Here is a 14,336-nt window from a genome sequence, read left to right on the forward strand (position 1 = left end):
ATCCCGGGCTCTGCCAGGCTGTTGGTGGAGACGCGAGGGAAGCACAGCCCGGCCCATCTTCGGGATCCTGGAGGAGGCACTCAGCCAGGACGTCTGCGAGGGCTCCCCGGAGGAAACGAGCTGGGAACTGAAAGGACTAGAATGGAGGAGAGAGTTCCAGAAGGAGGGAGCCTGGATGGGGAAAGGTGGGCTAGCATATCCAGAAAACTGAAGGCTGCCCAGTGCGCCACGGATTCAGGGGTTGGGAGAAGTGGGGGTCGGGGAAGGCACGAGTCAGACCTTGGAGGGCCCACATGCCAGGCTAAGAGTCTGGATTATCCCGAAGACAATAGGTGTCAGGAAGGGAAGGACTGAACCCGTGGAGTACTCCTCTCGCCCAGGTCCGGTCCAGCCCGGTCCTGGGAAAGGGGCCATGGCCCAGGCAAAAGCCTGGAGGTCTCTGGGGCATCTGGTGCAACTCCAAGAATCGAGAAGATAGTGTGGGCCCTGGATCCCTCCTGCCTGAGATTGAATCCCAGCTCCATGGTTCAGGCAAGTCTCACGGTTCCCTGGCCTGTAGCATGGAGATAACAGCAGTACCTATCTCAGGGGGAAGGTGGGAGTCGGGAGGACTCAACACTGTGAACACAGGTGCATGCCAACCCTGGGTGGGGCTGCATATCAGAATTGGGATTAGAGAATCTGGTGGTGGGTTCCTTGAGTTCAGCTCCCAGAACTGGACTTGGGCATGGATTTGGCAACCAGAAAAGAGCCCAGCTTGTCTCTCTTGTTCTGAGAATAACCAGGTCATCCCAGCAGGCCACCCTGGACATGCCCACACAGGTAGAGAACAAGAGGGACCTCCAAGGCCACCTGAGGTCCAGGCTCTAAACTGGTGCACAGCCAGTCCTGCTGAACCTTATTGGCCAAAGCAAGTCAGCCCAGATTCAAGGACTGGGGGAAATAGACTCTGCCTATTTCCTACTCTGTTCCTTGCCTTGGCAGAGGTCACAAGGCAAGGAACATGGATACCGGGAGACATTGTTGCCATCAGTTTACCGCACAAGGCCGGCCCTCAGCCCATAAACTCAGGGGATGGTCCAAGACCTGACCCTACTGGGGTTTGTATGGGGCAGAAGCCCCAGGTGCTCTCAAGGCAGCTCTGAGCAGCTGTCCAGTCCAGGAGGGCAGGTGGGGACCCTGTGGATTGCCAACCAGCATTACTCCTAATAGCACCCTGAGTCTGTTGGGCCACCACCTTTCCCCTCTGCTCCAGAGGCCAATCTGATAGGTGAAGGGTAATTCTCTCCCTCTGCCACAGTGCTTGCTTCGGCCCCCATGTGCTGCAAGGGCCCCCATGCAGACCTTCCCCCACTACAGGAACTGGTTCAGCAGAGCATGTTCAATCCAGGCCAGTGAGACTGGAGCACAAGGCTTGGAGGACAGAGAGGTTTCCCTCCTACGAGACCTGCCAGGGAGAGATGGCCCTTCTTCCTCCAGACATGTGAGGTTGGAACTGCTACCAGCTTGGAGACAGAGCTCCTGGATCAGGCATGTCCTGAAGTCTACCCTATTTTGGATTGCCAGTTATAGAAGCTAATAATTCCCCTTTTGAAGCCCTCAGAGCTCCTGAGAGCCTCTCTTGGGACAGGTCATCATCAACGTATTTCCTCGATATCAAATGAAATGGGTTTGAATAACAACACAGGATGTAAGAAATGCCGTGTTTATTTTTTTTAATGAAATTTAATCCGCTCCCAGCTCTAATTTGACAGGGGGGTGGGAAATTCCTCTTTCTACCAACCTCAGTTGTGGGGAAGTCCTGGGGTTCTGACACAGTTCAGAATGTTGGGGGAGAACGCTGGTCTTTAGTCTGTTCTTGTCCCTTTGAGATGTCCACCCTCTTAGTCTGAATGTGCCCTGGGGTCCAGCCTCCCCCCTCTGCAGACCCAAAAAGGATGTAGGGTGTGGGGGTCTCTCCTAGACATCTATCCGCCTGGCAGTTTCCAGCCCCTCTCTTACTGCCTTGCACCCCATGGGCTTGCCCGTTCTCTCTCCTGGGCGCTGCAGCATACTGTGCTTTACACCAGGAGGCTTTCACTCAGCCAGCCTGTCCTCAGAGCCACGCACCTCCAGTCCAGTGATGGGTCTGACGACCCAGGGGAATCACTCCATTCCTGTCCAGGCCCTGGGCCAGCTCCTGCCCAGTGGCTCTAACCTCGTTCCTTCAGTGATGCTGGAGAAGGCTGGGCAGTGCTCTAAAGGCATCCAGGCTTAGCTTTGGGTCCTGGCTCTCCCGGCAGGTCACTTCACCTCTCTGAGCACCAGTGGCCTCATCAGCAGACGGGGTGTGGGGGACAGTTCCTACATCCCTGGCCAGCTCCCCCCATCGCTGTGAGGTTTGGGAGACAAGGCCGAGAAGGGCCAGTTCCCAGCGGCTCAAGATCCTGGCGACTTCTACTAATCGCACAAGCACAATCACATTCTCAGTCTTGGGGGTTCCCGGATTAAGCCACCTGACTCCGGGCAGAGAATGGGGATTCCAGGTTTCCACAAGCAGAGCAGGCTCTGGGAACTCCGATGGGGGGCATGGGCAGGAATGCCTAGCGTTAGGCCGTAGGAAGGGCTAGAATCTGGGCTAGGGTGGCCATGTTTTAGCACATAAGATTCAAGACGCCCAAATAAATTGGAATTCCAGCGGATCCTTCTGTTAGCATTAGCTTGTCCCACGCAATAACTGGCATTTTATTTGGCAACCCTGCTCTGGGCGGGAGGAGACTGGGGCGGAGTGGGGCGAGGGGCGCGGCCAAGGAAGGGGAGGTGCACACCGCCGCTCAGGCTTTATTTGGGCGAGGGTCTCGGGGTCCCGGGGCGGGCCCGCCGGGCCCGCCCGGCTCAGGCGGCACCCAGGCAGCGAGCGGGCCCGCCTGCCGAGCCTCCCCGCTGCAGCGCCCGCAGCCTGCGCTCCCGGCTCTGCTCCATCTCCAGCCTGCGCTGCGCCTCCAGCTGCGCCTGCGGGCGGCCGGTGGAAGTCGGCGCGGGGCGGGGCCGTCCCCCACCGCGGCTTCCCCGCCCCCACACACCGCGCCCCGCCCGCCCGCTACCTCCAACGCCTGCGCTGCGCACCCTCGCGCCCGCCCCCGGGGCTCACCTGCTGCTTGGGGCGAGCTGCCCGCGGCGCCGGCACGTGCAGCAGTGCCTCCTGCCCGCGGCGCTCGGCCGCCTTCTCCCGGATCCTGCGCTGCAGCTCCAGCACCCGCTCGTCCCGGGAGGGCGCTCCCGCGGCCGCCGACTGCGCCTTCTTCTCCTCCCACCTGGGCGGGCGGCGGGGCTGGCTCAGGACAACCCCACCGCGGGTTGACTCCAGGGATTTAGGTGCAGGGGGAGAGGCCCCCCGAGGACCGCTCGGGGCGGGGCTCCCCCCAGCGCCTCTTCCTTTTTGCTCCTTGTATTTCGCAGTTTAAAAAGTATTCCATAGGTATTAACTATCTTGGTATTAGGGATAAAAAAAGCGAACGCCCTTTCATCTTGCCCTCCTCTTGCCACTCTTGCCTAGAGATAGCGGCGGCTAATATTCTGCTATCTTTGCAGATCTCTTCCATACTTGGCCACAAGGGGCCGGAAAAGTCACCACAGTGTTCCTAACAAAGAGGGGTGCGTGTGTCCACGTGCTTTCCGTTAAAAGAGAGATGTTTGACAACCAAATTCGATGTGTGAACCCCAACTAAGTCCTGGTTTAAAAAGGAAAAAAAAAAGGGACTTCCCTGATGGCGCAGTGGTTAAGAATCTGCCTGCCAATTCAGGGGACATGGGTTCGAGCCCTGGTCCGGGAAGATCCCACATGCCACGGAGCAGCTAAGCCCGTGTGCCACAGCTACTGAGCCTGCACTCTAGAGCCTGCGAGCCACAACGACTGAGCCCGCGAGCCACAACTACTGAAGCCCACGCGCCTAGAGCCCGTGCTCCGCAACAAGAGAAGCCACAGCAATGAGAAGCCCGCGCACCGCGACGAAGAGTAGCCCCCGCTCTCTACAGCTAGAGAAAGCCCGCGTGCAGCGACGTAGACCCAACACAGCCAAAAGTAAATAAATAAGTAAATAAATGTTTTTTTTTTTAAAAAGAAAATAGTTGGGGGCAAGTGATTGCAAGGGAACTGCCTGGGCGGGAGGGTGGTGGGTTGCTACGAGGAGAAGCCACCCAGGAGGGTGCAAAAGCAGGCTCCCTGCTCCTTGCCCACCCAAGGCGTCCGCCCCGGACCACTGGCACTAACCTCAAGGCTGCAGACCTCCCCATGGCCGCGCGGCACAGCGAGATCTGCTCCACCGTGTTCTGCAGCGCCCGGCTCTTGGCGCGCTTGCCCTGGATGATCTGGTCTCGCTTCTCCTCCTCCTTGCACCTCTGGGTCTCCTTGAGCAGGGCCAGCCGCTCGCGCAGCTCCACGACCGACATCTCCCCTTCCAGGCCATAGCCGGGGATCTGCAGGGTGGGCAGGGGAGGCCCCAGGCTGGGAACCAGGCCCAGGCCCAGCCTGCCTGGCCATCTCCAGGGCGCTGGCACCAGTACCAGCAGCCCTCCAGAGTGCCATAGGCCTGGCCCTGTGCCCAGGAGACCTCCTCCTATCTACTCAGTGGTGCCTGTATGACGTGTCCACCATCCAGCTTCTCCAGCCTGGGCCTGCTCTGCAGCCCTCGACCTCTGTGGGGACATCTCAGCTGGGTGCCCTGTAGGCCCCTCCGCTGTGGCAGGGCCCAAATGGAGCTCAGCACTGTCTCCCCAGCCAGGACCTGGGGGCCTGGGTAGAGAGTCCTTTGGACTCTGCCCACCCCCCAGGACCAGGCCTGCCCCCACGTCACCGCGCGCCAGCCTGGCCTCTCGTGGTGTTTCTCACACAGGCTTCCCGGTGCTGCTGTCCTTCTCTTAGCCTCCTGCTTGCCCAGCCTTGGGCCTTCGTGCACCTGCGCTCTCCCTACACTGCCCTTTCCACCCAGGCCTAGTGAGTTCCGGGCGCTCCCTCAACGCGCAGCTCCACGAAGGCTACCTTGCCCACCCCCAGGGGTGATGGAGGCCTCCCTGGCAGGACTGAGCATCTGGACCAGACCCAGGCCTCCAGCATGGCGGGCACGGGGGAGCTGGGCATGAGCGGATAGGTGGATCTCGGCCTGGGTCCAGACTGCCTTTGGCCTTGGTGGGAATTCTGGACACATCCTTCACGGCAATGCCAGGCCCAGTAAGACCTGGGGAAGCTCCCCGAGGTCGTCACATGGGCATGGGCTCCGGGGGCCACGTCCTCACCTGGGTCAGGTCCACCAGCTTGCCCTTGCGCGTGGGCTGAGTCTCCAGGGCTCGCAACTGGGAGATGAGCTCACAGCGCCGCCTCTGCTCCTCCTTGGCCGCCTCTGCACTGCGCTGTAGCAGCTCCCGGCTCTCGTCTATCACCTCCTGAACTAAGGGCCAAGCGGGGGGTGCTGAGGGGGTCAGAGAGCAGCAGGGCCGGCACTGGGCACGGGTAGCTCCCCTGGGAGGGTACCGAGCACCCCCCCACACACACTGTACCCATCTGCCATCGGCCCTTCAGGAGCTTTGTCTGCGCCACCTTGACGTTCTTCTGCGTCTCCATCACCTGCTCCACCAGCTCCTTCATGGACTTTTCCTCTTGGAGGCGCCTCTCGGCACATTGCTGCATCAGCTCAGCTGTCTGGACAACCGGCCGGCCACCGTCAGAGCCGCTGCCTTTGACCCTGGGCCCGCCCTAGCCCCGGGAGCAGCCTGAGGTCTGGACGGCGGACCCAGTCCCTGACCCTGAATCACCCTGGAACCTGGATCTAAGCTCATCAGCGTCTGGAGGTGGGGCCTGCTGGGGAAGTCCCGCCTCACATCCTCCCTTCCTCCACTGTGGTCCTGGGGGTGTGAGCCCGGAACTACGCAGCCACCCCCCCAGATCTGACAATAAGCTGAGGAGTGCAGCCAACAGAGTCCTGGGGAAACCAAGTCAGAGCCACTGGGTTCGCCCTGAAGCCCACCCGCTGCTGACTCCGCTTGAGAGAGGAGGGCACTGCTTGCTTTGCAGCCACATGGAGCCGGCTGTCCGGATTCTGCCCAGGTCTGTGCGGAGGACACGCCAGCCCCCGGGAAGCCCCAGGCTCCCCATCACACGCGCCCCCGGGCACGTCCTGACGGTCACCCCACACTCTTCTTTCTGGAGGAGCCTGAGAAATGCGCAGCTCTAAACCGCGGGGCGGGGCGTTGCCACTTTGAACCGCGCACAACAGGACTCGCCCCGTGTCCTGGCTGCGGCTTCCCTCTTCTGCTCAGTATCTGGGGGTACTTTCCTCATCCACCTTTTCACCGGGAGTGGGGTTGGCTTATTCTCCTGCCTGTTTCGGGGAATATATAGCAACTCTTTGATACAGTCTACCATTGACAGACATTCAGGTTGTTTCCAGCGTGGAGCTATTGTGAACAATTCAGAATATTATTTTCAGTCTTCAAGATACTACAAAGGACAGGGTGGGATGTATACGTCCTGTCACTGCCCAGCGCTGCCAGGGAGCCCCTGGGCTCCCAGTCCTGGAGGTCTGGGCAGCTGGGGGCTCACCTCCGACTGCATGGTACGTGCAGGGTCCATCTGTGGCATTGTGGGTACCAGGCACGCTGGGCAGGAAGGAAGCCTTTCGTAAAGCACTTTGCCAGCACGTATAAAAATGGCTTTTGACCATCCCTTTCTGTGCAGGTTCATTCCAGGTTCTAAGAAAAGGAACCACGGTTCTTGTAGAAATGGCCGTTTGAGGGCTGGGGCAGGGAAGATACAAGATGAGCCTGGAGCATTTTATGGCACCGTGAAGTAAGGAAGTGCTCAAAAAGCAAAAGGATGGTGGGAGGTATGGGGGCATGTCGAAGGGACACAGGAGCCAGCCTGAAAGGGGTCCCAGCGGCCAAAGCTGGCAACAAAATAAATCACGTTGTATTGGATTATAACACAAAGTATAAAATAAATATGCATGAGTCCACACTGATACAAATGAGTGGACTGATATATATAGATGTATAAGCGAGTAAATGAGGGAGAAGAGACATGTCTTCTGTGCTGAAGAATCCACCTCCTTGAGTGTGGGCCCTGCTTAGAGACCCCTTCCAAGGAGCGCAACGTGGAAAGGGGGAATGACCGCAGTGAGAAGCCAGGTGATCAAGTCCAACATCCTCAGTGATAAGTCTGCTGACGGCGGGCACCCTTGAAGAGATGGGATGAAAAGGCACGTGGCCCCTGTGGTCTTCCTCCTATACCCAGTCGGAGCATCTCAACAGACAGACGTTCTACAGGACACCTGACCAGCACGCCTCACCACTGCCAAGGGCGCCAAGGACAAGTAAAGCCTGAGACAATGTCATGGCCAAGACGAGTCTGGGACATCCTTGGATGGGATCTTGGACAGAAAAAGGACCATAAGTAGGAAAAAAAAAATGCTGAAATCGAAATAGAGTGTGGAGTTTAGTTAAGTTACGTGCCCATATTGGTTTCTTGATTGTGACAAATATACCCTGGTGTAGTGGGTTGGTGCCCCCCCAGAATTCATGTCCACCTGGAACCTCAGAATGTGATCTTATTTCCAACTAGTTAAGGATCCAATAAGTAATGAGTTAAGGATCTTGGGATGAAACCATCCTGGATTTAGGGTGGGTCCTAAATCCAATGACAAGTGTCAATATAAGAAGAGGAGAAGACCCAGAGAAACATGGAGAAGATGGCCTTGTGAAGGTGGAGACAGAGATAGGGTGAGGCTGCCACAGACCAAGGAATTCCTGGGGTCACCAGGAGCCGGAAGAGGCTTAGAGCAAGCCTTGCTTAGAGCAAGCAGGGCCCACCCAACACCTTGATCTCGGACTTGCGGCCTCCAGAACGGCAGCTAAAGCCCTCCAGTTTTCCGTGCTTTGTTGTGACAGTGCAAGAAACCCCGTCGGCACGTGCTGACGTAAGATGTGACCCGCAGGGGAGGCTGGATGACAACAGGGGAACCCTCCATACTAGTTGCAACTTTTCTGTCACTGCTTAAAAAAAGTCCCAAAGTAAAACGTTTATTTTAAAAAGTACTTTCGAAAACGTTGTAATAAGTTCGAGAAATGCTTGTGTGGAAATATGAGGTGAGAAAAAGTAGGCTACCGAAACGTGGAGGAGTCTTACCCCAAGTAAGTAAACTACGTGCAAGGAAAGACACCTGGGCTCGGAGGAGAGGGAGCTGAGCCGAGTCCCCGGACCCCCGGCTGGTTGGGGAGGCACAGAGACAGCTGGCAGCCTGGTCCTGGGAGTGAGGAAGAGGGGCGACATCTCCTGGCTCGGAGCGAATCCCGCAGAACCCAGGAGACAGCGCAGGCCGTGGAGAAGGCCCCAGGATTCTAGCTCTGCCTCCGCCCCGACCAGCTGTGTGACCTCGGGCAAATCACCCCCTCCCCGGCTCCAGTGTGTTTGCTGGTGAGTGGGGACGGCGGTGCCACCTCCCAAGCCACCCCCGCACGGTGTCCCCATCAGTCGTGGCATCAGTGTCAGCACAGCATCAGGATTTGGCGGAGAGGAGGACGGAGCACTCAGAGATCGAAAGGAGGTGACAGAGCCGAATCTGTGGGCAGGCAGAGGTGTTGGCGAGCTAGGGGTGTGGTCCCCTGGAGAGGCCTGCAGCAGGGCCGGGGCCACCAGGGTGGTGAGCGGCTCACAGGGCAGCTGGCTGGCTGGAGTCCTGGGCTGACTCTTGGCTCTGTCTGCTCTGACATAAACCTTGGACCCGTGGTCCGGCCCAGAGTCCACTCAGGGGCCAGGCTGGCCTAATGCATCCTTGGGCCCTACGCTGGAAGCCCAGCTGGGTTTTCTGCACATCTCTCCACCCCTCCCGCAACTAACACCACCCAAACAAGGGCTGCTGGCTGACCTCGCCCCAAGCAAGGGCTTTCAGCTACCAGCACGGGGACACCTTTAAATTCAAGTGAACACAGAACACACCAGACTGCACTGATGTAACAAAGCCAAATAGAAAAATGCTCCAAGGGCCTCCAAACTAAATCCATTGAATACTTCTGTAAAATATACTCTAAGAATGGTCACCCATGACAACCGGAGTGTGAAATGTTATTCACCCAGTGGATTTTGTGCTAATATTGGTACTGCTACTCCGGATTAACTTCACTGTGATGACGGATTAAATAAAAAAAACAAAGCAAGAATTATGTGAACTTTATCCATTTTTTTTCCAATATAGCTACTTATTTCTATGGTTCATCAAATTATTTTAAAAGGGGGATAAAATTGGGAATTCCCTGGTGGTCCAGTGGTTAGGACTCGGCGCTTTCACTGCTGAGGGCCCGGGTTCAATCCCTGGTTGAGGAACTGAGATCCAGCAAGCCACGCAGCACAGCCAAAAAAATAAATAAATAAAGGGAGATAAAATTAAGTGAAGAAAATATATTCAAATTGTTTTTGATGAAACAGTGTCAGAGCTACACTCATGACCTTACAAATATATCCTTTTCAGCCCTGTTGCTAGAGCACCTTAATACTGGTCACCACGGAAACACCAGGAAAGCTCCCCCCACCCAGCCCCCAGCTATGGAAATCAACACTGGGTTCTGTGGTGAGGGCCAGGGCCTCGGGGGGAATAACTGAATCTATGTCTCAAGAAGAGAAAATTCAGGTGGGCCCAAAACATCCTACTTCTCAGAAGAAAGCATGCGTCCAGGCTCTAGAGGGACGCTGAGAGCACAGAGGAGGCGAGGATGGGGCTCCACGGGCCAGGCTGTGGCAACGGAGCCTCCGGTGGAGACAAAGTCCCATTAAGACACGGAGGCTGGGGACTTCCCTGGCGGTCCAGTGGCTAAGACTCTGCGCTCCCAAAGCAGGGGGCCCGGGTTCAATCCCTGGTCTGGGAGCTAGATCCCGCATGCACACCACCGCAACTAAAGATCCTGCATGCCGCAAGGAAGACCTGGCGCAGCTAAATAAATTAATACTAAAAAAAAAAAAAAAAAAAAGACACGGAGGCTGTAAAAGTCACCAGTCCAGCATGAATGGTACACGAAAACAATACGATTCCTTTTGTCTTCAAATGTTTAGTACCGTCTACTCAGGTTACTTTGTTCATAAAACACACTGATCATCTACATGCGTGCACCTGGAAGTTCCAGGTCGGGGAGAGAAGCCTCTGGACCTGTGCGGGATGGTCCAGCCAGAGTCGGCCGGGCTTTGGGGAACACGGCTCGGGGCTCGGGGAGCTGCCCTGATGATGAGGCGAGGCCGAGGGTGCCTGGGGGGAGCACCCAGTCGTGGCTGGGCCGCCAGCCCTCACAGGGTGCCCTCTCCCATGCTGTTCCCTGGAGGCCCACGACTCCTGTGCTTCTGACGGGAGGCCTCTGGCTCACGAGACCCCCGGGGTCGGGAGGGACGGAGCTGGACCTCACCAAGCCGCCATCGAGCCATGGGAGGGGGTGCCGGCCTGTGCGGGCTGGAGCCCCTCCTGCTGACCTGGCGTCAGGACAGGCCGATGAGGGGAGGGGCCGTAGGGGCAGGCTGTTCTGTCCTTGCTGTCGCAAGAAGAGCCCCATTCCAGGAATACTGAGAGAGCCCCAAGGAGTAGAAGGTAGGGGCTCCAAACGCCTTCCGGCCCCCGGGGAAAAGCCTGCGGGAGGGGGGCCCTCCCTCCCTCCCCCCACCGCGGCTCTCCTCCCTGGCGGAGCTGCTCCTTCTGCACCTCGGCTGGGTCACCTGAACACAGTCCCTCCGCCCAGCGAGACCGCCTGTCAGGCCGCAGCTTCTAGTCCGAGCCCTGGCCTCCAGCACCCACCCCCCTGATGGGGTCCTCGCCCCTCCAGGTGGACCTCTGAAGGTGACTCCAGGTGGCTTCTTCCGGGATCCTCTCAGGGTCTCTGGTCAAGGGAAGCGCATGGCTGCTTGACTACAGCCCACCTTTGCTTTCCACCACTGCCTCCTGCCTCTGCAGCATCAACACCTGGGACTTCCACTTCTGGGAAGATGGAGTAGGGGTGCTTTTCCCTACTCCTCCCACTAGGCACAACTAAAACCCCTGAATATAAATTACTAAACACACAGAAGAAGGCTATGAAAGGTGGAGGGAAGAAGGCAGACTGGCTGGGACCGTGGGACCTGAAGAATGGCGCAGTGGCGGGGGGGGGGGTGTCCCTGGGTCTTCTTTTACCTCGTGTGTCCCAGGCTGGGTGCCGGAGGACCCAGAAATGCCATAGGTGCAGACAAAAAAGCCCAACCAAAGCCTGCCAAGGGACCAGGAAAGGAGCCGCCTACAGACACAGAAAACTGTGCGACACAACCTGTGCTCCAACCAGACATCACAGGCAAAACCTGAGCAAAGGCTGAGTGGGCGCAAGACTTCTGCCCTCCCCAGATCATGGGGAGGTGGCACAGAGGAGCTTGAGCTGGGACCTGCCCCCAGGTGTCAGTGGTGTCAGAGGAGAGCTCATGGCAACCTGGTGTCCACCCCCACCCACGGGAACAAGGGTCCCTCCCCATCCCCACTGAGGTGGTGTCAGAGGAGGCTTAGTGCAGAGTGAAGACATTCACCTCCATGCTTGCCACATGACAGTGGAGGCCACGTGGGGGGCAGTTATAAGGTACTCCTCCCACTCCCAGTCAGGGAGGTATTGATGGAGGTCTAGCTGGAGCCCTTACCCACAAATCCTCAGGGGCCCCCTCTCAGGGGTCAACAGAGGCCACGTGGGGATGGTGGGTTGCTAAGCCCACCTGGCAGTAATGTGGCGGTGCCCCCCTTCCCCTGCCAGAGCGGCGTCAGAGAGAGGCTGCTCAGACAGAAGGCTTAAATAAGATCCAGAGTCCTGTAACACAATACCCAGAATGTCCAGGTTTCAGTGGAAAATCACTCATCATACCAAAAGCCAGGATGATCTCCAACTGAAAGAAGACACAATCAGTAGATGCTAGAACAGAGATCACAGATGTTAGATTTGACAATGATTTTTAAAGAAGCCCTCATAAAAATGCAACAAGCAATTACGAAGAAATCTCAACAAATTTAAAATAAATAGAGCAGAGTATGTTCAACAACCACAATGGAATCAACTAGAAATCAATGATCAAAGATAACAGGAAAATCTCCAAATGCTTGGAAACTAAACAACATACTTCTAAATAATCCATGGGTCAAAGAGAAAATCTCAAGTGAAATGAAAAAGTACATTGAACTGCATGAAAATGAAATACAACATATCAAAATTTGTGGACACAGCTAAAGCAACAAATAAAGGGAAATGTAACTGAGTGCTTACAATAGAAAAGCAGAAAAGTCTCATGTCAGTAATCTAAATCCCATCTCAAGAACCTAGAAAAAGAAGAACAAAATAAACTCAAAGCAAGCAGAAGGAAGGAAATAATAAAGAGCAGAAATCAATAACATTGAAAAACAATAGAGAAAAATCAATGAAACAAGAAGCTGGTTTTTTGAAAAGATCAATGAAATTGACAAATCTCTAGCAATTCTAATAGAAAAAAATGAAAAAACATAAATCACCAATATTCAAGAATGAAACACTTTAGACCCTACAGACATAAAAAAGGATGGTAGGGCTTCCCTGGTGGCACAGTGGTTAAGAATCCGCCTGCCAATGCAGGGGACACAGGTTCGAGCCCTGGTCTGGGAAGAGCCCACATGCCGTGTTGCAACTAAGCCCGCGAGCCACAACTACTGAAGCCGGCGCGCCTACAGCCCGTGCTCCGCAACAAGAGAAGCCACTGCAATGAGAAGCCCGTGCACCGCAACGAAGAGTAGCCCTTGCTCACCACAACTAGAGAAAGCCCATGCGCAGCAACGAAGACCCAACGCAGATAAAAATAAATAAAAAATAAATTAATTAATTTAAAAAAATTAAAAAATAAAAAAGGATGGTAATAGAATATTACAAACAACTCTACATACATGAATTTGGAAACTTAGTGAAATGGACCAGTTCCTCAAAAAACACAAACTACTACAACTTACCCAATATGAAACAGATAATTTGAATAGCCCCGTAACTTGTAAGGAAGTTGAATTTCTAATTTAGAAAAGTCAAAAAAGAAACCTCTAAGCCTAGATGATTTCACTAGAGAATCCTACCAAACGTTCAAAGAATTAATACCAATTCTACACAATCTTTCCTAGAAAATAAGAGGAGGAAATGTTTCCAAATTCATTTTATGAAGCTAGGATTACCTGATACCAAAACCAGACAAAAGACATTACAAAAAAGAAAACTACAGACTAACACCCCTTATGAAACTATATGCAAGAACAACTTTAACAAAATCAAAATAGTAGCAAATAGAATTCAACATCAATAAAAAGAATTATACACCATAATCAAGTGGGGTTTATTCTAGGGATGCAAAGCTGATTCAGTATGTGAAATTCAGTCAGTGTAATCCACCATATTAACAGGCTAAAGAAGAAAAATCACATGACCGTATCAGTTGATACAGAGAAGCATTTGGCAGAATTTCCTGATAAAAGCTTTCAGAATAATAGGAATGGGGGGAACTTCATCAACTTCATAAAGAGCACATCTACAGAAAAACCTACATCTAACATTACACTTAATGGTGAAAGGCTGATTTCCGCCAAGATGGTGAACTAGGCACAAATATTCTAGCCAGTGCAATAGGCAGAAGAGGAAATAAATAGGCAGATTAGAAAGGAAGAGATAAAACTGTTCTTATTTACAGATGACATGATTGCCTACGGAGAAAACCCCAAGGAATCTACAACAAAATTCCTTGTTTGTCCTAGAAAACTAATAAGGGAGTTCAGCAAGGTCACAGGACACAAGAACAACACACAAAACCAATTGCATTTTTACATACTAGGATTGAACACATGGCCACCAAAATTAAAAATACAGCACCATTTACAACCACTCGAAAATAATAAAAGAAATACTTAGGTGCAAATCTAACAAAACTTGTATAGGACTTGCATACAGAAACCTAAATAACCAGATGAAGGAAATAAAAGATTTAAATAAATGGAGAGACATAGCGCATTCATGGATTGGAAGACTCGGCTGGATGGCCATCTGAAAACGATAAAAGTGGATCCAAAAAAAAAAAAAAAAAGTGGATCCAGACCTCACACCGTGTACAAGAATAAACTTCAAGTAGATAGAGATCCAGATGTAAAAATGAAACCACACAAATACTAGAAGAAAACATGCGTGAATTCTTCTATAACATGGGTATGGGAAAAACCTTCCTAATTATTCAAAATCCAGATACAAAGAAAGAAAAGATTGATAAGTTTGATGACATAAAATTACATTTACATGGCAAAAATACATCATTTACGCACAGCCAAATG

The 14,336-nt window shown here is 53.8% G+C and overlaps 1 protein-coding gene and 1 long non-coding RNA gene across 3 annotated transcripts in view; one reads left to right on the forward strand and one right to left on the reverse strand.

Annotated features, from left to right (window-relative positions):
• Positions 1-46: 46 nt before the first annotated feature.
• On the forward strand, positions 47-1,698 carry LOC309628204. The gene is made up of 2 exons (XR_014244243.1): positions 47-185; positions 1,360-1,698. It is a non-coding gene; the product is annotated as an uncharacterized lncRNA (long non-coding RNA).
• Positions 1,699-1,792: 94 nt separating this feature from the next.
• The window catches only part of CFAP99 (cilia and flagella associated protein 99), a 43,378-nt gene continuing 30,834 nt past the window's right edge, over positions 1,793-14,336 (reverse strand). For both annotated transcript variants that reach the window (XM_082390935.1, XM_082390936.1), the window contains 5 exons: positions 5,533-5,674; positions 5,272-5,423; positions 4,250-4,455; positions 3,131-3,293; positions 1,793-2,991 (listed from right to left, as the gene is read on the reverse strand). In XM_082390935.1, coding sequence (XP_082247061.1) covers positions 2,875-2,991; positions 3,131-3,293; positions 4,250-4,455; positions 5,272-5,423; positions 5,533-5,674 — 780 coding nt within the window. In that variant the 3' untranslated portion in view covers positions 1,793-2,874. The remainder of the gene's footprint in view (positions 2,992-3,130; positions 3,294-4,249; positions 4,456-5,271; positions 5,424-5,532; positions 5,675-14,336) is intronic.

The sequence above is a fragment of the Balaenoptera borealis genome, assembly GCF_965194805.1.
Source record: "Balaenoptera borealis genome assembly, chromosome: 4".
Classification (NCBI taxonomy): Eukaryota; Metazoa; Chordata; class Mammalia; order Artiodactyla; family Balaenopteridae; genus Balaenoptera; species Balaenoptera borealis.